We start from the raw sequence: 22,630 nt of genomic DNA, 5'->3' as shown, positions 1-22,630 counted from the left end.
CTTTTCCAGCCATTGGCTGAAATATTAACTAGCATGACTGCTTGGGGAAACCTCTCTAAGGTCTCTACGAAAACTGTTTACATGTACACATTCCCCAGCTCAGTACACCCTAGACAAAAGTCGCCACAGAAATGCATGCATCTGTTCACTACATGGCCTATGAAAGAATGCGTCTGTACTAGTTATGAAAGCAAGGACGGAATCAATTCATAGGCCTGCCAGTAACAGAATGTAAGAACTGGTAGACATATCCGTACAGGGATGAAATGAACAGCAAAGAGAATGAACAAACCACAGCTGCACACGACAACATCACACACTGCACAGACACAACACTGAAGAGAAGAAGGCAGAAGAAAAAAGATACATCACACAGTTTCACCTATACAAAGCTCGAAATCGGGCTAAAGTTAAGTAGCATCAGAAATGACAGTGGTTTGAGAGGGAAGGGCCATGACTGGCAAGAGGCATGCTGAGTGAGGAGCTGGGGTCAAGCATTCATTCAGGGTCTGAGTGTTACAGAAAAGGCACTTCATGAAAAGTCAGAAGCTTTACTATCATTTTCCTGGACATACACTGTACTTGCGTGCGGTGCCCCTATGAGACGGGCAAGCCCGGGTGCACTTTCTTGGCTGATGATTGACAGAAGAGGACCCAGCTTACTATGGGTGGGGCCACCCCTGAGCTGGTGGTCCTGTGTTCTATAAGAAAGCAGGCTAAAGAAGCCATGAGGAGCAAGCCAGTAAGCAGCATTCTTCCATGGGTATTGCATCAGCTCCTGCCTCCGGGTTCCTGCCCTGTTTGAGTTCCTGCCCTGACTTCTTTCAATGATGGACTGTGATGTGGAAGCCTAAGTGAAATAAACCTTTTCCTCCCCAAGTTCTCTTAGGTCACCTGCTTTATCAGAGCAAAGGAGACCTTAACTAAGACAATGTAACATACATTTGAAAAAATGTTGCTAGGGTCTGGTGAGATGGCTCAGAGGGTAAAAGCAGTGGCTGTTCTTCCAGAGGAGCTGAGACTGATTCCCAGCACCTACCCAGCAGCTCCCAATCATCTTAAGTCAGGTTTCAGGGATTCAATGCCCTCCCTGGCATCTGGGGACACCAGGCATACAAGTGTTACACATACACATATGAAGCCAAAACACCAATATTCATATAATACTAGTAAAAATGTTAAAAAAGATGCTAAGAATCTAAATATATATTTACACAATTCCTAGTCTCTCTGAAATTTGTACATGTAATTCAGAGGAATGGTCAGTCCTTTTCCTTTGTTGTCCCAAACCAAGGATTTGAAAACAGGACCAAATACTAGAAGAGAGAGAGGAAATCATAACTATTATGGGCTAGGATGTATTTAGAGAAGAAAATGACATGTCCAACTAAGAGTAAAGAATTACACATTTGATGATAATACTGTTTTAAAAAAAATAAAAAGTTTTTGGGGTCTGGAGCCCTCTTCTGGCGCACCGGGGTGAGCCACAGACATTCAATTTACTGTGAAAAGTGCTCAGAAGCAGACAGGAGAGAAATTCTTAACTTTTTCATCAAAATGCCAAATTTCAAAACCTTTTTATGATTAAAATACGATTCTCAGCTTCACACAGAGGTCAGAAGAGGGCATCAGAACCTGGAAACTGGAGTTACAGATGGTTGTGAGCAGCCATGTAGGTGCTGGGAATTAAACCCAGTCTTCTAGAGAAGCAGCCCAAAATCCAATCAGACGGTGGCTAGTCACACACACACACACACACACACACACACACACACACACACACACGCACACACACGCACACACACTGGCATTGTAGCTCACAGGGTTCAAGCTCATTCCTTTCCTCACAGCCTGCAGGCACAACCCCTTCAGGTGCTATGAAGGTAGCCAGCAGGGAGGAGCCTCTGGCTCGGTGCCAGCTGGAAACAGAAGCTCGGGTTGCTGCACGTGCGGCCCTAGGGTCTTCTCACACAGCTCTGCTGGGCAACTGGAAACAGTGACAAGCTGAACTGCTCTGCGAACCGCCAAAGCTCTGAGCCCTTTGAGCCTGTCATCTTAGGAACTCGTCTAATTCATCTTTTGGCCACAGTCAGTAGTTTAATATTTATGTTGGCCCGATCAGAGATGGACATCTGTGGAGTCACCCTTAAGACGGCATTTCCCACAGATGTCTTGCGTAATACATCCCAAAATGAGCACGGCAAAAGTCAGAAAGTGCTAGGCTGCTGCAGAATTTTTATCTTTAAAATTCTAAGGTGCCAAGTTAGTCTCCAAAGGATTAAATAAAGGATAAAGTGTTTCTTGTCTCTCAAGCTTATGTGGGCTGGCAATCTTTCTCTTCCCCCCATGTTGGTAGCCAGCCTGGGGCGTCACCCATCCTAGGCAAGCGTTCTACAGCTGAGTCCTACTCCCAGCTTGAAAACATTTTTTGAAGAAACATTTTTCATTGTAAGAAATCAATGTTCCCAGGAAGAAAGCAGAAAATATTGCTCAAAAGTGACAAAACTTCAGCCACCGTTTTTGTTTTGTTAACTACAATGCTGGCCCCGGCCCCTTACTGCTCTACCATTCAAACAACTTAAAACTCTACAAAACACCAAATGAGGCTGTATTTTACCAGCTGCAGTAACTCACCACAAGCTCTACGGCACCTATTAAATAAGATCTAGTTCCAGGATCAAGGATGCCAGGGGTGTTCGACTGTGAGAAGCTCACTCAGAAGTTACACAAGCTGAACATTTTCAACCTTTCATCAAGGTGGCAGAATTTTAGTTTTTGCAATTCAAATATAATCTTAGCTACCTAGGAAATGTACTTGTATTGGGTATTTTACTTTTCCAGTGGGATTTAGTGAAATATTGGTACTATTTTGGGATTAGGTTACTCTGAGTATTATATACTAGACAATCAATATATAGTGAAATAGTTTTCAAATCTTAAGGCTATTTATATATTGTCAAAAGAATGTCCCATATTTTTACTTCATTTTTTAAAGTAGTCTTTGAGTTTAAAAAAAAAAGTGTATGAAATACTGTCATTTTGTACCTGAATTTCAGACAGAAAGATGACAACTTTCATTTGTTTAAAAAAAAAACACTTTACACATACAAATTGTGTTTAAATGGCTTGTTTAAATTGACTGGGCAGCACTCCCCCATGCAGCACCAGGGCCGCTAATCCTCCACATTGTCTGTTAGGCTCGTGGGTCTTAAGATGTTGTTGAGATAACTGGCTTCCATTAGCAAGTCTGTGATTGGCAGGATGATAAAGTCTTTTCACTCACAGGTCAGCTATTTCCTTTTCTTTAGGAGGGCATTCCTGATGATCTATCTTTTAACTACAGTCTCTTATTGAGTCCCAATTCTCTTGCCTTCAGCTTTGATATGGTTCTAACTTTCCTTTTGTATCAACTCATACTTGTCATCAACTTCTCTATTCAGTGCAGCAAATATCAGGAGTTTGACCTCAGGGCAAAGTCCGGGTGGGCAGGTAAAATTTGACCACTGAACCTACTTCCTAATCTTTCATACCCGGCAATTCATGAAGCAGTATCAAATTCAGGCTAAAAACCAGAAGCACGACCCCTTATACATACTATGAAAAGAGCTCCTTGCCTTTCTAAGTACACTTGAAAAGAACTGTCAGCCACCCTATTAAGACAGAAATGGATCACAGACCAGGGGGAAAAAAAGGAAAAGTGCAGAAACTCAACTAAAATGTAAACAAAGGTACTTGCACCCCTTTACCCCTTTACGTTTAGAGATACACTCCTTCACAGAAATGTAAAATACTATAACATCTATTTATGAAGCCAAACATAAAAGCACCATCAAAACTTTAAGGCATCTGTATTTAAATAATCAATAACATTGGACAGAATGAACTCGATCATCTCATGTGAGACTTTCATTTCCAAGATCAATTTTGGTTTTTCTTCTTTCTTTCCTTCTTTCCTTCTTTCTTTCTTTCTTTCTTTCTTTCTTTCTTTCTTTCTTTCTTTCTTTCTTTCTTTCTTTCTTTCCTTCCTTCCTTCCTTCCTTTCTTTTTTGTCAATTCCCATACCATACATTTGATAATATGATTGCAAATTAATTTTTAAAGCAAACGGAATGAAATATAGCTACTTTTTAAAATATTGATTAAATCTAAACCACTGAACTCATAAAATGTAACTTATGGTGAAAGGGACATAGCAGCCCAAAGGTAAGAATTAGTTGTTTTGCTTCATTTTAGAGTAAAAACGTATAGAAATAGTGAATCGCTAAACTTCGAGGTTTAAGACTAGAAAACAATGAACGCAATAAACCAGTTCACCGTGTGTTCTCCCCACTCCGCTCTTCTACTTCATACTGGCTACTGCATGGCGCAGTGGCATTTGAGCAATCCCCTGCACAGACAGGTTCTACCATTACGCATATTCACGGTAGGTGTCTAAAGTCCACTTGATGTCTCTCAAACACGCACATTTACAGGGAAAGCCAACCAGGACTTAATGTCTCCTAGGTGCACACATTTTAAACGTATATTCAATCAAGACTCAAAATGCTAACATTATAAGGGTACTTTAATAACACAATCCCCCAGGGAGCTTTATGCCTTAAAAGTTGGCCTTCCATGCAGTCAAAAGTGATTCTTTGAAAGAAGGTAACTCGGGTCAAATACATCTACACAAATGAAAGAACAGACTCTTTTTTTTTTTTAAGCAGAAAGCAAAGTTTGCTTAATACAATGCAGAGAGGGGCAGTGTGCTGAGCAGTAAGGCAGAGGCCTGTTTTTGTTAGTGATGACTTTGTTTAGAGAGGGGGTTGTTAGGCCAGGCTCGCTAAGATTACAGGAGTGTATCACCTTGATGCTGTTTGCTGCTGTTGTTTGTTTCCTAAACCCAGGACCTCAGGTCTGCTAGGACATGCTCTATCAACTAAGCTTCACACTCTTTCCTTAGGGACAAGTTCCATAAGCTATGCGGCCTTATTCGTAATCCTACAGACTACAAACAAACTAGGCATCACCATCTCCATTCAGATGAAACAGAACTCGCTATGAACAGCTTACTCACATGTAGACCTCCCTCAGGTCATCTCCTCTCGGTGGGTAACATTCATGTCCTTCCAACACAGAAGCTTACTCAATAAATAAGTGGCTTTAGGTGAAACCTATTTCCAACTTGCTACAGACTTAGCTTTCTGTATTAGATCACCTTTCTCAGAGAACAAGTGCAACCACCAGTTCTTGGAAAGGACCTACTGCAATAGACTCTCCCCGTGCAGGGAAATAGGAGCTGGATCTGACTTCCTGGTTTTCTGCTACCCTTCCCAACTTAGCACAGTTTGTGGTCTATAGATCCACAGCACCCAGAAGATGGTCCTTGTTGGCATAAGACCTAAATATTGATTGTATGCAGCAAAAGTTAGTGCTTTCTCGGCATCCTTGCAAACCAGACTTAAGACAAAGCGCTCCCTTCACGGTCCTGCCTTCTCTAAAGGACCTTTAAATGCCACAGCACGAAATTACCTTACACTGTTTTGTATCTGCATTAATCACACTTCCTCACCAAATAATGAATACACAGATGCCAATAAGCACTTCCTCCACTCTGGCTGTTCATAAATAGCAAAAGAGCTCTAACTTCAAACATATGTTACAATTGGAACCTTAAATGCTCAAACAGGTCTTATTGCTAACATCAGCGTGGTGAGGTTCTGTTCACAGCAAGGGTGGACGGTCCGCACTGGTCACCTCCATCCCAAAGGGAAGGGGCACTGTTAGCCCAAACTGATCACAGGGCCTTTGTTTTGATTCAGTCTCCATATGGTTCCTTGCCAAGGACAGCAGTCAGTCTTACTGTCAGCCCAGCACTCCTGAACCCTCTAAGGAATCCCCCTGCCTCCACACCCTCTAACTCCCAAGCTTTACTAAGCCCCTTAATCCTAGGATTAAGAAAGAAAAAGAAAAAGGAGAAGAAAGAGGAAGAAAGGACTAAGAAGAAAAAAAATACAAGGAGATAGGAAAGAAAAAGAAAATAAAGAACAGAACAGACCAGAAATGTCAAAATTGAAGAGTAAATAAAAGGCAGGAAGAAGATCTCACATTTGTTACTAGACTTAGAACATCTTTAACAGAGAAAAATATGTGAGAATGAATAATTATTTTTTAAAACCTAGTTTTATTCCTTTTTCAAGATGCATACAAAAATTTACCAAAACTACCATTAATAATATTTAAAACAAAGAAGACTTTCTAGTAATAATTAATCTGCATTTAATTTGAGTTCTAACCCAACGTTACTGCTACTACTGATTTTTATATATGAACATGAAATCACTAAAAAAAATCTGTAAGAAATTAATGAATATTCTTATTGTGGGAATCCTCCATAAAGTTAAAAACAAAAGTTCAGAGATTTGCCAAGTACACAGCAGTCAAAAAATAAATAAATAAATAAATAAATCATCTTCTAAAGATGTGCTTTTCCAGGCAAACAAGCATTTTGGTACCATTAAGAATAAGACATATGAAGAATAAGAATATGGCAAGAGAGAGACGGTACGTGGATAGCAGCATTACATCTTACCTGTCTGAGGTCAATGAACGCCAGCTGCAGGGTGTCCCCTTGGAATCCTGGTACAGGCTCAGAGCTGGCAAACACTATATACAATTTAAAATTTTAGAAAAGAAAAAGGAATTAGAACAAGATTGAAAGCTACACGAAACTTTAATTGCTACATTTCTACTCATTACAAATATAGTGTAATATTTACACACAACCACTTCAAACAAAGATCACTTACAACCTTCAACTTCTAGTGAATACACTCTCTGTACCCATTACCACAACTATTTTAATAATTTTAAACTTCTAACCTGTCATTTAACCTGTAACCTTTAATCACAATAAAGGATAGAAGGGTTACCCTACACAAGTTTCAGGAGTTGTATACTTCAATCAAAGTAGTTTTTTGACTCTTTTTTTGGCCTTAGGTGAATGATTACAGAAGCACTTTAAAACTATGAACTCCTCAGCTGTCAATGCATTTCAAAACACCTGCTTAGTTACAGAGGATATACTACAAAAATCTCACCCCTAGCTCATAACAGTGAGAGAGATATCAAATTAAGAAGTCAGCTTCACAAGCAGACCACACATGAAATGTTTAGGCAGCAAAGTCAGGATGAAGTCAGGAATGTCTACTCATGTCACTTAGTCATTTTTTTTTCTTAAAAATAAAGGAACATCTTAAGGTTTTTTTGTTTTGTTTTGTTTTGTTTTGTTTTTTTCAAAAACTTTTGTGCTTTAAGAATTTTAATCTTAGCCTGGCATGGTCGTGCATGCCTTTAAGGCCAGACTGGGAGAGGCAGAGGCAGGTGGATCTCTGTGAGTTTGAGGCCAGCCTGGTCTAAAGAGGAAGTGTTCAGGACAGCCAGGACTACACAGAATCCCTGACTCAAGAAACAAACAAAAAAATGAAGAAAGAAAAGAAAAGAAAGAGAAAGAGAGAGAAAGAGAGGAGAGAGAGAAAGAAAGAAAGAAAGAAAGAAAGAAAGAAAGAAAGAAAGAAAGAAAGAGAGAAAGAGAGAAAGAGAAAGAAAGAAGGAAGGAAGGAAGGAAGGAAGGAAGGAAGGAAGGAAGGAAGGAAGGAAGGAGAGAAAGAAAGAAAGAAAGAAAGAAGGAAAGAAGGAAAGGAAGAAAGAGGGAGCACAGCCTAATCTCTCTGGATCTTTGGGGAAGAAAAAGTTCAAAGTAAGTTCCTACTGTTCTTGAGATAATAATAACCTTGCCTTAAGTAAGAAATTTTTCTAATTTTCAGCATTTTGTGAAAGATATTAGTCTTTTATTTTTCAAATAGACTACTACCGAATTTTTTTCATAATTCTCTTAAATCCACTAAAATATTATTTTTCTCACTGTATTAAAAAAAAAACTCAGAATTCTCTGGTTTATTCTGTCTAGCTTTTCTAAATTTTCTGCATTCTCTCTTGTCATTTTAACGTCAGTCCTCACTCCTTGCTTTTTCCCTCATTTCTCTTGTTCATATAATTCTTTTGTTCTTCTTGAGAAGATGAGTCCGGGCTGGTCAACCACAGTAAGAGCAAGCAAGCATGGTGGAGACAGGGGCCTCTCCCAGAGATCATGGCTCCCTGAGTGAGTGTCTGTCTGTCTGTCTCTCTCCTTTCTTTTTTCTTTCTTCTTCTTTTTTCCTAAATAATGTTGTCATATATTGTCCAGACTGGGCTCAGATTTGTGTGCCCTAGTGATCCTCTGGCCTCAGCCTTCCAAGCAACTGGGTATACTGCGGTGCAAATGAACCTGGCTAGTTAATGAATACTGCATTCCTTTAATATGTGCCTTTGAATATAACCCAGAATAATAATCACTCTCCCCAAAACACATACTTCCTCGTCCTTTACAAGGTTTAGGCAAAGACATAAAACAGATGATTAAAGCGTCTTTCTTGGGCCCTCTGGTACCAGAAGATGAGTTCCAGTAAGACCATCTGGACACTTTTCACTTGGACAGCATAATTTACTCGTATCAATGCTACTTTCCACACTTGTGGCAACTCCACCTCTCCCTACTATGTTCTCCAGATAACTGAGTTTCTCTATTCCCATTAGACCTTAATTGAAAAATAGAAGTAAAACTTTAATAGCCTGTTAAAAATAGGAATCTTCTAAGAGTATGAAGAGATAGCCTACATGACGGGAACATTTGTGGGTTTTGCAGAGAACCAAGGTTCAGTTCCTAGCACCCACACGGTACCTCACAACCATCTGTAACTCCAAGTCCAGGGATCTCACCACCTCTTCTGATCTCCATGGCACCAGGCATGCACATGGGGCACACACATACGTGCAGACAAAATACTTACACGTATTTGCCAAAATAAAAATCTTTTAGAAATGAGCATCTTCTAATATAAAAGTATCTAGGACCACATAAGGCCTTCTTATAAGACGTTAATTTTACCTATAAGGCCCAGAAAGCAGTTCCATTTCAATTATGCTTGCAATTGTAATATACTGAATTCTCAAACTTATAGTCCTTCTGCCTCAGCCTCCCAGTTGTGGGGATCATGGGTGTGTGCCACCATCTCTGGCTTCCTAGTTTTTCTGTACTGAAAACAATCTGGACAGGGGAATTAGACCAGTGGTGGAACAGTTTTCTGGAGTGTACAAGGCCCTGATAAGATTCCTGGCACCCCAAGTTTAAAAAAAAAAAAAAAGAATCTGTTATTTTTCCTTTCCCCCTCAATTCCTGTTTAAGAGACGACAGTTTAAAAAAAGTTCATTGGCTTGGCATTAAACCCAAGAATTTAGTGTCAAAATTATAATGCCACAAATTTATATACAATTTTACAGTTCATAAAACACTTTCTCATATGCCATCTGCTTTGATCATTATAACAACTTATTTTGGCAAACAGGGCACAAGGATGATATAGCTTATAAAGTCTTCCAAGCAAAGAGAGAGACCGACTTTGGATATCCTCACAGTCAGCTCTGCTTAAAAGCTGCCCAGCCCCTCGTTTTATAGCATAGAAACATTAAAAGTGAAATGACTTGCCCAGGACCACATGGATAAACCGGGCATCCTGGCACCTCACCATTGACCCAGAATCTGATTAAGTATTCAGCCTCTCCCTATTTGGCTCCTTTTCTCATGGGAATTTAACCAACACAGACAAAGCATGCCAGCAGTTTGTAACTCTCAAGGCTTTTTCTCAAATATTTTTTAGGGATAGAAGGTGATTTAGCAATCTCAAATCGTGCAACAGAGAAAATCTGTGATAAAAGGCTACTCAGTTTGAGTGGCAGCATCACACTTTTTTCTTTATTTCTTTAAAACTCAAATACAGTCAACCCTACAGTCTCTCTTGAGTCTCTGTTCTCTCTTAGCTCAAGCTATCATCCTTTCTTGCCTGCATTACTAAACACTTCCATCTGCTCTCTTGGCTGCTTCTGTTTCCTCTCCTTCCAGTGTGATTTATGTCACATGTAATTGTTATTTGGGCATTTCAAAGTTTAGCATCCTTTAATAGTTTACCATCACACTCACAGTAAAACAAGACTAAGGTCTTTTACAAGTGGCCTTCGCCTGCCTCTCCAGCCTGATCTCTTAAGACTTTCCTTAAACTCTTTCCAGACAAGGTTGCCCAGGCTTCCTCGCACACACCGGTCTCTTTTCAGAAAGCCTTTGATCCTTCTGCCCAGAGCGCTCTTCTTCCCTTCCACCTGTGTAACTCTTACTTATCCTTCAGTTCAATCATCACCTTCTGTGCAAGACTCCCATTATCCCCGGGGACTGTAGGCTGTTTCCTATGTGTTTTCGCCCTAACTTCCTGTATGAATCCTACCACAGTGCCTGCTCGTTCTGCTGCCTTCTGATTGTTTATCTGTCTGAGTTTTCTCCTGAAACCATGAACTCCCCAATGGTAAGAATCATACTTTCATTCCTAATTCCTACCACCTAAATAATAAACATGCAACAAAAGTTTAATAAATGAACAGAGAGAAAAGAACCAAGCAATATGTTCTATGGGAGGCTCGGCCTGTAGGTAACACTTTTATCTATAACACTGGTCCAACAGAGCCTCCTGTGATGATGGCAACAGTCTGTAAATGTACTACAGAACAGACAGTTTTATTCCATACTAATTTAAATTTAATAGCCATATGTGGCTATTGGTAATGTAAACACAAAATCCTGTCATACTCAGGGTATTTATAACAGAATAACTGAGTGCATGAGAATACCCCTAAAGCATTCTTCACCAAAACTGAAACTCTGAGCTCTTCCACTGAACAGAAAGTTCCCAGAAAGCAGAGAGTTCTTTTACCTTTATATATCCTGAGTCCGGTGTACAGGAAATATTAAACAAATGTATGCTGGCGGAGTTGTAATAACAGACAATTCTTTGCCATCAGTACTAACTCATGACCCCAGGAAGGCCAGTATAATCTTTCAAAACATTGGTGGCTATATTTTGAAATCCCTTGATGTATTCAAAATCCTTGGTTCATTCAGATTGCCGTATTTTAGGATTTCCTTGTTCTACCTCAGGCAATCAGTTAATAACAGTAACAGCAAGTACTTATTTCCCTATTTTGGTATCATCTTTGTTATTTAGTTATGTTTTTAAAAGACATATAATAATGCTGTGCTTCCAAACATATTTTAGTATAGTTTCTAAGCTTTAGAAAGTTTAAGGAGGCATTCTAAATATCGCTTGTTTCACAATCTTATACCAGAAAGTGGCAACACACATCACAACCTCCCACCCCTACCTCCTACCTCTGAGGCAGGGTTTCTCTGTGTAGCCCTGGCTGTTCTGGACTAGCTCTGTAGACCAGGCTGGCCTTGAACTCACAGAGATCCACCTGCCTCTGCCTCCCCACGTGCTGGGATTACAGGTGTGCGCCCAGCAGTGGCCTTTAACCACAGCACTTGTGATCTCTGAGTACAAGACCAGCCTGGTCTACAGAGCAAGTTCCAGGATAGCCAGGGCTACACAAAGAAACCCTGTCTCAAAAAGCAAAACAAAACAAAAAACCACTAAAGCAAAGAAACAAAAAACCCAAACATAATCTGTGTTGTCTCTAACTTGACTTCATTTTTACATTCACTGTGAGTACATGTGTGCCTCTGTGTGTGTGAATGTGTGCTGCATGTGCCTGTTATAAACCAGAGGACAATTTGCAGGTCAACTTGCCAATCCAAGTTTATTCTTTCTCTTTAAAATTAAAATAAATAAATAAATAAAATTTTATGAAAACTTTTTTTTACATTTTGCTTATTTATTCTGTGTACACATACATGTGCATGCACAGATGCACATTTCTTGCTAAAGCTGAGATTAAAATAGCTAGTTGGAACTCAAATTTTGGGCAGACCAAGTACCTGTGTGGATGCACCATAAGAAGGAATGACTAACGGCGCCATCTAGTGGTTTCTCTGATGCAGAGACGCTGCCATGGGCTGTCAGAAGCCAGCACTGTAGCCTCTGCCTTGTATTAGAACAGAAGTGGTTGGCAGCAGAGCGACACAAGCCTGAAGAATATTTATCATCCCGTTTTGACACAGAGTAATAACTAGCCCTCTCCATTTCTTGGAAATAAACCTTAACAAAGTACCCTCAATCAACAGCTGGGGTGCTATTAGCTATGGAAAAAATCCGACACCCAAAGTAGCTCCTTTTAAATATGACATTGAAAAATAAATAAATAAAGATGAGATTGAAATAGTCTCCTTACTCCAACCTCATGATTTTCTCTCAATACTCCTGTTTGGAGACAAGGATCTGCACCAAGGCTAAAACATGGCTGTGAGATCATGGCTTCCAGCAGCAGCAACAAAAATATACAAAGATCTCTGCCCCTACAATGCTGTGTTAGCTTGCTTTGTTCTCTTTAGCTTTTATGTGTTAAGCCTTTATCCAAAATGATGAACTGCTTGAGACTTATCCATGCCCCAATGACTAACCACCAAAACAGAAGTCAAGCTGGGCACTGTGCTGGCACAGCTGTAATCCCAGCAGAAGGACCAAAACTTTGAGGCCAGCCTGCTAATGTAGTGAGACTCTGTCTAAAAGCAGAAAAGGCCGGGGATGTAGCTCAGTGGTAGAGCACCTGCTGGCCATGCACAAGGCCCTGGGTTCAACGCCCAGAACAGCAAAGCAGCTGCCATCACTCTGATACAGTGCTTTGCTTTCTTCTTCTCCTCTGTCTCTCTCTCCCTCTCTCTCTAGTTTTTTGAGATAGAGTTTCTCAGTATAAACCTGGAACCTCTGTATAAGTCCTGGAACTCCCTCTGTAGACCAGGCTAGCTTCAAACTTAGAGATCCACCTGCCTCTGCCTCCCAAGTGTGGGATTAAAGGCGCGTGCTACCACTACTCAGATTGACACAGCACTTTTCTTTTCCTTTAAAAAGATTTATTTATTGTCTATACAATGTTCTGTCTGCTTGTACACCTGCACACCAGAAGAGTGTGCAGATCTCACTATAGATGGTTGTGAGCCACCACGTGGTTGCTGGGAATTGAACTCAGGACCCCTGGAAGAGCAGCCAGTGCTCTAGACCTCTGAGCCACCTCTCCAGCCTGATACAACACTTTTCTAATCCCTGTGAGTTACAGATATTAAACTCTTAGCAAATCATAACCTCATAAGATATGTGTGTAGCATGCATGAAAAATATGAACATATATTTAGATTATACATACACGTGTGTGTACATCTATACCTGGTCTGGACTATTTTAAGTATGAAGTAGAATCTGGTTTCCTGATGTTTTGGAAATATCCTGTATTTTTTTCTTCAGTAATGTGAAGAATTTCTGAGACACTTTTGTAACAATTTAATAAGAGGATATGCCTTTTCTTCAATATACTTCCGTGCAAAGAACCTACACTGTGGCATAACACATTAATACACATGAAACAAAATATCTGGGCAGATTTAGAAGAAGAACTATCTTGTTCTGTAATTGGTTCAGATGCTCAATGTGGCTATCAGAGGAACTCAGATCTGCACTTCCCAAGTACCCGACCCTGGTCATGCCACTTGTTCTAAACATGCAGTTACACTCGTGCTGTGGTTACAAGCGACACAAGCAAGCCCACTGTAGTCACGCACTGACCCTGACTTCATTCTGAGTGCGTCCATTCTCTCAAAGCATCGAACACGTTTACAGAATTCAGCGGTTTTTAATATTCGCTAATGAAGTTACTGACTCCTCACTGGGCTTCAATCCCAAGAGAGTAAGGATGCCACTTTCTGTCTTGTTTACCCCACTTTTCTTCTCAATGCCTCATACCTACTAAATATGAAGGGATCAATTAACACACGGCCTCAATGCTCCACACTCTTCATTTTCCTTAAAATTTATGGCCGCTCATTCTTAGTAGGATTATCTGGGAAATCCTACACTCTAAATGCTGTATTTCAGGGGAAATCCTGGGGCTTCTTGATAATCAAATGGCATGCCAAGTTAGAGGCAAAGTCCAAACTGGACCTGACTGTGAGGCCAGCCTGGGCTGCACAGTCACCCCACTGAACGGAGGGAGAGCGGAATTCCAAACACACAGAAGTTTTTCCTAAATTCATATACAATTCCACTTTCCTGCATCCAAACAGTTTAAAATCAAGTTTAACTCAGTATTGCTACAAAAAGTAGGAAAAAACAAGAAACTAGAACAAGAAAAATGAAACAATGGGGAAGAAAAATTAATTTCACAAGGAAACAAGGAAATCCTGGCTGTTTAGCTCAGAACAATAAGTTTCATTTTCACACTATTAACACACAAAACAATCACTAAAAGTTGAGAGTGGGTAAGAATGTGTATTTTTTTTTCTACCAGAAAGAGTATGAGAGAGAGTATACCATTATATTTATACCATAAATTCACTTTTTAAAGTTAAAAGACGCCTTTTGGAGAAGAATATTTAACGTTGGAGGCAGTAAAACAAACATGAAAATAATTTATATCTGTTCAGCAAGTACTGAGTATGTGAGCCTGTATTAAGAAGTGATGGTCACAGGGCATCAGGGGGGTGGTTGGCTTAGCAGGCAAAGGTACTTGCAGCCAAGCTGAGGACCTGAGTTCGCTCACTGGAACCCCGGTGGTAGGAGAGAACTAACTTCTGCAAGTTGTGTCCTGGTTGCCACATTCACGCCTTGACAAATGCACACTCGTATGTGTACACACAGACACAAAATTTGCAAACCTGCCAAAAGGGACAAAAGAACTTAACCAAGAAAAACACGTAACGATCACAGTATGATATGTATGATAAGCTTTAAAGGGCAGAATCAGTCACAGGCAAAATCCTAAAGGTAGCAGAAATGGTGGCTGAATTTCGGCCTCTGGAGACTCAGTAAGATTTGCCCCTCTTGCCTGTGATACCAGATTGCATTCTCTTTCTTGATCTTCTCTGAGAATTAAAACAGTGCCTTAGTAACTGCGCAAAGAAATGACCAGAAGTAGGAAGCGAGGCTCAGCAGGCAATGCCTGGGGAAGGGGATGGTGTGTGCTTCTCTATAGTCCTTCACAGGGGGCTAAGAAAGCAGAGAGACACCAGAAAGCTGCCATGTCTATCACTCAGCAATATATGTTCCCAATCACAACCTACTCAAGAGTTTTAACTGCCAACTGTTATTAACTTTGTTATATTTATTTGTTTTGTGTGTGGATATAAAGGTGAGCACATGCTTTATAGCACAGCATACATACAGAGGTCAGAGGGCAACCTGTGCAAGTTGGTTTTCTTCTTCTACTATGTAGGTTCTAGGAATGAACTCAGGTTTGGCAGAAAGTGCCTTTATCCAGTCAACCAGCTAGCTGGCCAAATACCTAGTTATTTTGAAGTGACACTAAAGACAAAATAACACAAAACGAACCCAGCAACATTTGTGTAAAATACTGACATAAGTGATATCAGACTGTAGTAATCTCAAAACAACTTCTCAAAGCTTTTAAGAAACCAGTTTCAGTTGGGGGTGTTGCTCAGTGGCAGGACGTGTGTTTAGAGTTGAGCCAGACCTTGGGCTCAACTCCAGCAGGAGAAAAGGAGGTGGAAAATGTAATGCTGGGCTAATAGGACCCAACAGAGGGGAAAGGCAGAAACGGGGGCTGACGTGGGGTGGTCCACCATAACTCCATGTGCATGAAAATGCTGTAAGGGAAGCTTCTACTATGTATACTAATTAAAGTCAGATTAAAAACAAAAGAGAGGAAATGAAGAGATGGAGGGAAAGAGAAATGGAGGATGGAGAGAGGAAAAAGCAAATAATCTGTACAAAGAGAATAATAATTGATGTGAGCTCAGAAAAATTTAGAGGTGCATTTTTTGTTTTTATTTCACGTTATCAGTGTTTTGCCTGCATGTATATCTGTGTGAGGGTGTCAGGCCCCCTGGAACTGGAGTTACAGACACTTATGAGCTGGCATATGGGTGCTGGGAATTGAACCTGGGTCCTCTGAAAGAGCAGCCAGTGCTCTTAATTGCTGAGCCATCTCTCCAGTTCCTAAAAGGTACATTTTTGGGTCAAATACTTTTTATAAACATAAACTATATATTTTATAAATGAGAATTTTACTTTGATAAAAATAAAGTTTTTTGGTAAAATAAAGTTAGAATTACTTTCTAGGAAAAAGCAGAATTTTCCCCTAGCAAAATACATTACTTGTTGCTGGGGGGAAAAACATGTTACTTCTCTTTTAGTTGAAGGCTGACATTTATATTTTCAGTCTTAGAAATAGCATATTGTTGTAAATATTCCCCCAGAAAATTTTCTGCAATCTTTCTGGTGCCCCAGTGACTTTCAATTGTCAATGGAGGTATCTGACTCCTTTGTCAACCGGGGATTTTCATCATTTAATTAAGGAACCATTCATCTGAGAATGTTGCTTGAAAATGACTCGGAGCTCTCTAGCTGGAGAGTCAGGACTGAGGTGTGGTAAAAACCACATCTGAAGCATGTACAACAAGGCTATACGTGAGTTCTAAAGCTCATTAGCTAATGTCAGCACTAGACCACAGAGGATGCAAACCCTCGTGATACAAACAAAATGGGCCGTTATCAAGGCTGGGAAGCATTTTTAGAAATGAGGACCAAAACTATAGAGGAACCATTTGCTATGAAAGGTCTTCCAACAATAATCTATGTGTTCAGAGACAGTAAAAACAACAAGCTTGGCGTTGTTTTATTCATATACAGCAGACACTGGGAGAGTCCCAGAGTGGCAGGAAGAATGACCAAAAGGGGAAAAAAAATCACTTCTTCAGTTGAAGAAATCACTTCTGGATCCGGATCACCACTTCAATGAATCTCTTTGAAGCTGTTAATGTGAAGCTGAGATTTTTTTTTTTTCAGGAGCTACTTTACTTCTAAAGTTGCCAAAAACGTAAGTTAAACTGGGCTCTCTTCTTTCTTTTCAAGCTGTCCTACTATATACAGTTCTCCATAATAGTTAAATACTGGCGTCTAGAGAAAGCATGCGAGTTGGCCCATATGTACTCACGTTCACACTGGATGACATCTAAGTTAAACTGCTGCACGGCTCCCATGCTGATCTGCTTTAACTCGCTGTCCAGCAGCATCTGCATTAAGGATGTTGACAGATGTTGACAGGCCGACATGCAAGCTGTCTGGGCAACCTTCCCCTACACAAAACAAACAACCAAACCAGGACGTCAGCAAGCAAGCAAGGAAATACTTCATCAAGCACCACAAGACTGTTGGGCTGGCACTCTCTTTGCTGGTACCATGATGATGGCTGCCCTTCCTGCTTCTGTATCCTAAGAACTAAAACACACCTTTCTCATGATACAGTATTATTAAAGTGCTAACTGCACGGGGGAAAACTATAAATTTTGAAAACGTATTTCAGATCTCTTAAAATACTGTAACACTTTTAAATGCACATGAAAATATGGCATTTATTACATTAAGACATGGTACTGACAACAGCTCATTCCTACCATGCCCCTAAACTCTCTTTCGTATGGTTAGCTAAGACAGAACAAAGGAAGTTAACTGTTGTTGCTGCTACTTAAACTAAAAGTCAGAATTAGTCTGTGGCATAGATTCAGTCACTGGTGGGGAAAGGCTTGCCTATTTTTCACTTCAGCTTCGTCTCTAGTCAATCAAATACACACAACATTTAATTATAAAAGCTAATACTCGTGCTTTTCTTCATCTCTAGTCAATCAAATACACACAACATTTAATTATAAAAGCTAATACTCGTGCTTTTCTTTCACCGAGATACATGATTCACTTTCATTATCAGCCTTACTTGAATTTTCTTAAAACACTTGAGTTTTTAAATGTTTGCTCTACACAGTACACAGCAGCTGAATCACAATTAGTATAAATTGCCTTTTTTTTTTTTTTTTTTTGAGACAGGATGTCATTACATAACCCTGGCTCGCCTGGAACTCACCATGCAGACCCAGGTGACCTTGAACACCCAGAGATCTGCCTGCCTCTGCCTCCTGAACACTGGGATTAAAGGTGTGTGCCACCATGCCCCGTCTGTAACTCAAGCAGGACAGGCATTTGAGGCAGGTGTGTAACAGAGTATAAACTGCTGCAGGTCAAAGTTCTCCAGAGTGGTCCTTCTACGGTGTCACAGGATTAGGTGATGGGCTGACTCCCTGGGGTTATGGTTAGGAAAATAATGACTTTCGGGGCACACGCCATGTTTTAGCTCATTTCAATCAACAAGTATCACTGATTTTTCTTCCTACTAATAGTGTTGTTTTCTTCCTACCAATCACAAAGGCAAACAGGGCAAGGAAAGAATAAAAACCATCTTCCAAACGCACATGCTACAATATACTAGTAAAAAAATGTTTATGTAGCGTTGACGTCAAAGGTCATAAGGAAAATAATACATTTTTTAACTTATTAGAATACTTGTTCTTTAAATTACTTGTTAAAAATTTTAATCTGAGACATCCTAGTCTTAGAACCAAACTCCTTATGGATGGAGACTTAGCACTTAGGCACTATGCATAGCAGAAAACTAAGTATCTGACATGCAGTGTCAATTTCCCAATCAAAAACCTCAGAGATAAAAGCCAAAGTAAACAATATATTTGACAGATACTGATGAATTGCCAAAAAAGGAATGCAACAAACAATGAAAAACCCAGCATGCTCAAAAGCCCCCAAACCCAAGAGGAATTAGTCTCAGAGACATGCGGCTCCATTCTCCAAGCAGAATACTATCAATCTGAATTTGAGGGGGATAAAGGCAGAGGAAAGAGACATCAATGGCATGGCCTTTACTTCCAACATAACAGGCTTGTAAGGAGTTCGTGGAAATGCTATTTTGACTTGATGGAACGAGTGCATTTTAACTTAATAAACTGTCAAAAATTATTTAACTCATTTTGTACATAAACATGCCATACATCATAAGCAGCATTATTTTAACATAGGTTCAGAGACACAAATAACTATACAGTAGTACTGGAGCCAAAAATGACAACAGTTTAAGCTATTCCATAAATCTGGTAGAAGCAGGCAATGAAATACATATGCAAACTTGTTTTTTAGTAAAATAACATTTATAACAGTAAAATCTTAATATTATTATTTTTTGATTAGGCATAGTGAATACAGGCTTATTGTTCTCAAAGATAAAAGTTTTAAAGACTTACAAAATACAGAATTTTATAAATTTTTTTAAATAAAATGAATTATCTCTTTTTATACATCATACATCAAAATTTAAGTTAATTCTATCAAAGGTTTCAATTGGTGAAATTTCACACAGCTTATATTTTTAAGATATATACTTTTAATATATATATTTTTATATTTATATACTATTCTCTAGAAATCCACTTCCTAATTTCAGAATATGTAAAACCATCTCTAAATTTTACCTACATATTTTATATAGAAAAATTGTAATATCTTCAATATTTACACAGCCAAAAACATACTTGCAACTAATATCTCATATTGAAGACTCTTGGCCTATTTTAATAAACCAAACAGCCCATTCTGACCAGTGCTATAACAAGGAACATTGACTCTCGTAATAATGTCTCATCATAAAGCAAAAAAATGTAGCTCATCACTGTCTTTAAAAATTAGCTCTTAATAGACTTGAACATGATAACACAGCCAAAATAACTGACAAAACAGTGCACATTTAATACATTCTAAGCAACCAAACACACTTCCTGCACTCATGGGAAAAATTACTTGCAACATTACCAGCATTTCTTTCTCTTTAACAACACAAAGTTCAGTAAGTAAGTAAAAACACCTGCCAAACTTTTTTTAAAAGGTAACTATGTTTTTTCACTCCGCTTTAACATTTTTTTTTTTCCCTGAAAAACAACTTGCCAAGAGAGAAAACCCTTAGACAAACTTCTTATATTTCAAAGGGGCTTGTAAAAGAGAATCTGCTGACATATTAGATCCTTTTTGCATTACCCCAAAGCTTTTCTTCTAAGAACAATTGTGGCAAGGAGACATTTGGCTCCTAGGAAATTCCCACAGGGTCAGCCATATGCATCCTTCCACGCACCTTCTCAGGGCTGCTTTCTGGACGTCCGTCTCAAAAGCAGCTTTCATCGTTTGCTTGTGTGTCAGTCAATATGATTTATGGACTGCATTCAACAAAGTCAGAGCATATAGAATGAGAAATATGACTACAATCTGCTAATTTGTTTTGTATTGAGCCATTTAAGAGTCAAAGACGTGATGTCAGACTGAGACCAGCAACACAATTAACCAGCCGGTGACAGATTCATCCATCCTCCCTGCCAGGCTGTGCCAATCAAAGACAGCATGAGGCGACATTTAGTGAAATCAGTAAGAAGGCTCATTCTCTGAGTAACCTGTGTAAGAGCTTGATTGACACTTTCTGCATTTCGTTTGTGGAACACAACCACTCTTTACCCAATAGTTCCCTACTGCAAGCTGTGAAATAAGGCTTTCAATGCCAATCACAGAACAATAAGCCACTAACCACCAACCTCAGTCGAAAGAAATCAAGAAAACACATCTGTTTGTATGTCAAGCCAAATTTCCAAAATAATTTACTATTGTAGATTAGGCTAAAGATACTGTTTCTTTTGAAATATAAAAGAACACGGCAATGGCAAATACAACACATTTTATTAGATTACGGCTCAAACTGTCTTGGTTTCAAAGTAATGTTTTCATAGATCTAATATCATAGGGGGTGAAATACTGAAAACTTAAAAACTCATTTGGCACTTTAAATTTTCAAATAAAAATAAATATTTGTCTCACCGGCCTCTTAGTTCACAGATTTAGTAAGAAAGTTTTTATTTAAACAGTAATCATTTGAAAGCATTTTCCAAAGCTACTTTCATTCTCACCAGTACATATAATGCAAAAATGCCCTCTTGAAATCACAACCATTCTTTCTATAATGATCTACTCTTCCTTAACAACCCCAAAAGGATCCATTTTCCTTTTTTTATCTACACACACACAAATCAATCTTTTAAAACTTACATAAAAAACACAGCAAGGCAAATATACGGTATACTATGTTATTCTTTAAATTAGTATCAGATTTTGTTTTCAAAGGCTGGGAGAAAAAAAGAAAACAAAAAAGTAGTGGACTTGAATGCTACCCCTAACACTGCTAAGTGACCCTGTGTGTTCTGGCCTTGCTCTTCAAAGCCATTTACGTTCAAACAGCAAACCTCTATTTTATACAAACACACTACCTCGTAGTTTGCTACAGAAACTTCAATTATGAGATTGTGAAGAAAGCTTTTCAGACACAAAAAGAAAGGAAAAGTGTTTTGATGAATTGGGCAGTGTCCTAAAGAGCTACAATACACAATCTTTTTAAAATGTATGGACTCAAAGAATCAGGTCGTTTATCAAATGTGGACTAAATACTAAAATTAGAAATAAAAAATTTTAACTAAAATATAAAGAAATAATTCGAAAGGAAACATTTTACTTCAAGAAGTCTGTAACTCTTCCTTCTATTTGTACATTACGAACCACTGACCTGGCCAGGCAGTGGTAGTACATGCTTGTAATCCCAGGGCTCGGGAGGCCGAGGCAGGATATTTGAGCTTGAGGCCAGGCTAGTCAACAAAAGCAAGTTTCAGAACAGCAAGGATACACAGAAAAACCCTGCCCCCCCCCCAAAAAAAAGAACCACTGGCAAGTTTTGGTACATGAAGATACATCTTTCACATCTTGCTCAATTGTAAAAATGTTATTTTAAAAAAGGCCCTGAAACAGTACAGAATATTAAAATCTCCTCAAGATGACATCACCATGTACAATGTCCTTTTAACCATCAAGACAGGTTTTAGAACACTTCCTAGGTGAGCACACTAAAATGTCTCAAATTCACAATAATATAAAATGGAGGAGTTATAAAGGTTTAATTATCAAAATGACTTTCTTTAGTGAGTTTTAATAATGACTTCAATACCACCTTGAATACAAATCTTTGAGATTGTGCCAAAACACCCACAGTTCATTAAAACATACCCACTCTAACAAACCCAGGACCATCAACCCTTGCACACATCTGTGATTCTCTCACACTCACTTTTCATCTCCATCTGTTTTCACCCCTGTAAGAACTGGTTACATCACTTTCCCCAAGCCCCACTATCAACTACAAACTCTCATTCTCTTCTTGGGCTTTTAAGACACTTGCTTACTTCTGTTCTAATACTCACCATTCACACAGACTACAGACTGCAGCATAAATGCTTGCTCTCTGGGGTAGGGAGGCATATGGATGAAATAAACATGCTTATCTTAAAACTTGAAACAAATGTTCCCAAGGTGATTACCTATAATACTCATTTCTATTTCCCTTAAAACCCCTGCATCCGAGTCAGGGCTCATTTGACTTTGGCAACATACTTTTTTTCTCCCAGCAGTCTTCTGAATGTGGACTCTAATGGCACCTCACACCCACTTTTAGCTTTCTGCCAGGCATCCTTGCTGCTGTCACTGGCAGTCCCAGGGAGAGGAGAGGATGCATTAAGTCTTGAAAGGTCAAGGTTTAGAAGACATTCCCTGTTTCCAACTGTGATTACTGGACTACAAAACAAGTATTTAAATGGGAGAAGGGTTTTTTGTGTCTGTGTGTGTTT

At 39.2% G+C, this 22,630-nt stretch overlaps 1 protein-coding gene across 1 annotated transcript in view; it reads right to left on the bottom strand.

Annotated features, from left to right (window-relative positions):
* Exoc6 (exocyst complex component 6) overlaps positions 1-22,630 on the bottom strand; it is a 126,993-nt gene that overhangs the window by 24,621 nt on the left and 79,742 nt on the right. Inside the window, exons 19-20 of the mRNA XM_060388852.1 lie at positions 17,020-17,161; positions 6,572-6,645 (exon numbers count right to left, since the gene is read on the bottom strand). Of these exons, the coding sequence (XP_060244835.1) occupies positions 6,572-6,645; positions 17,020-17,161 (216 nt within the window). The remainder of the gene's footprint in view (positions 1-6,571; positions 6,646-17,019; positions 17,162-22,630) is intronic.

This window comes from Meriones unguiculatus, chromosome 1 (assembly GCF_030254825.1).
Source record: "Meriones unguiculatus strain TT.TT164.6M chromosome 1, Bangor_MerUng_6.1, whole genome shotgun sequence".
NCBI classification, from domain to species: domain Eukaryota; kingdom Metazoa; phylum Chordata; class Mammalia; order Rodentia; family Muridae; genus Meriones; species Meriones unguiculatus.
Note: the sequence above shows the minus strand (reverse complement) of the source record. Positions and strands in the feature narration are given on the sequence as shown.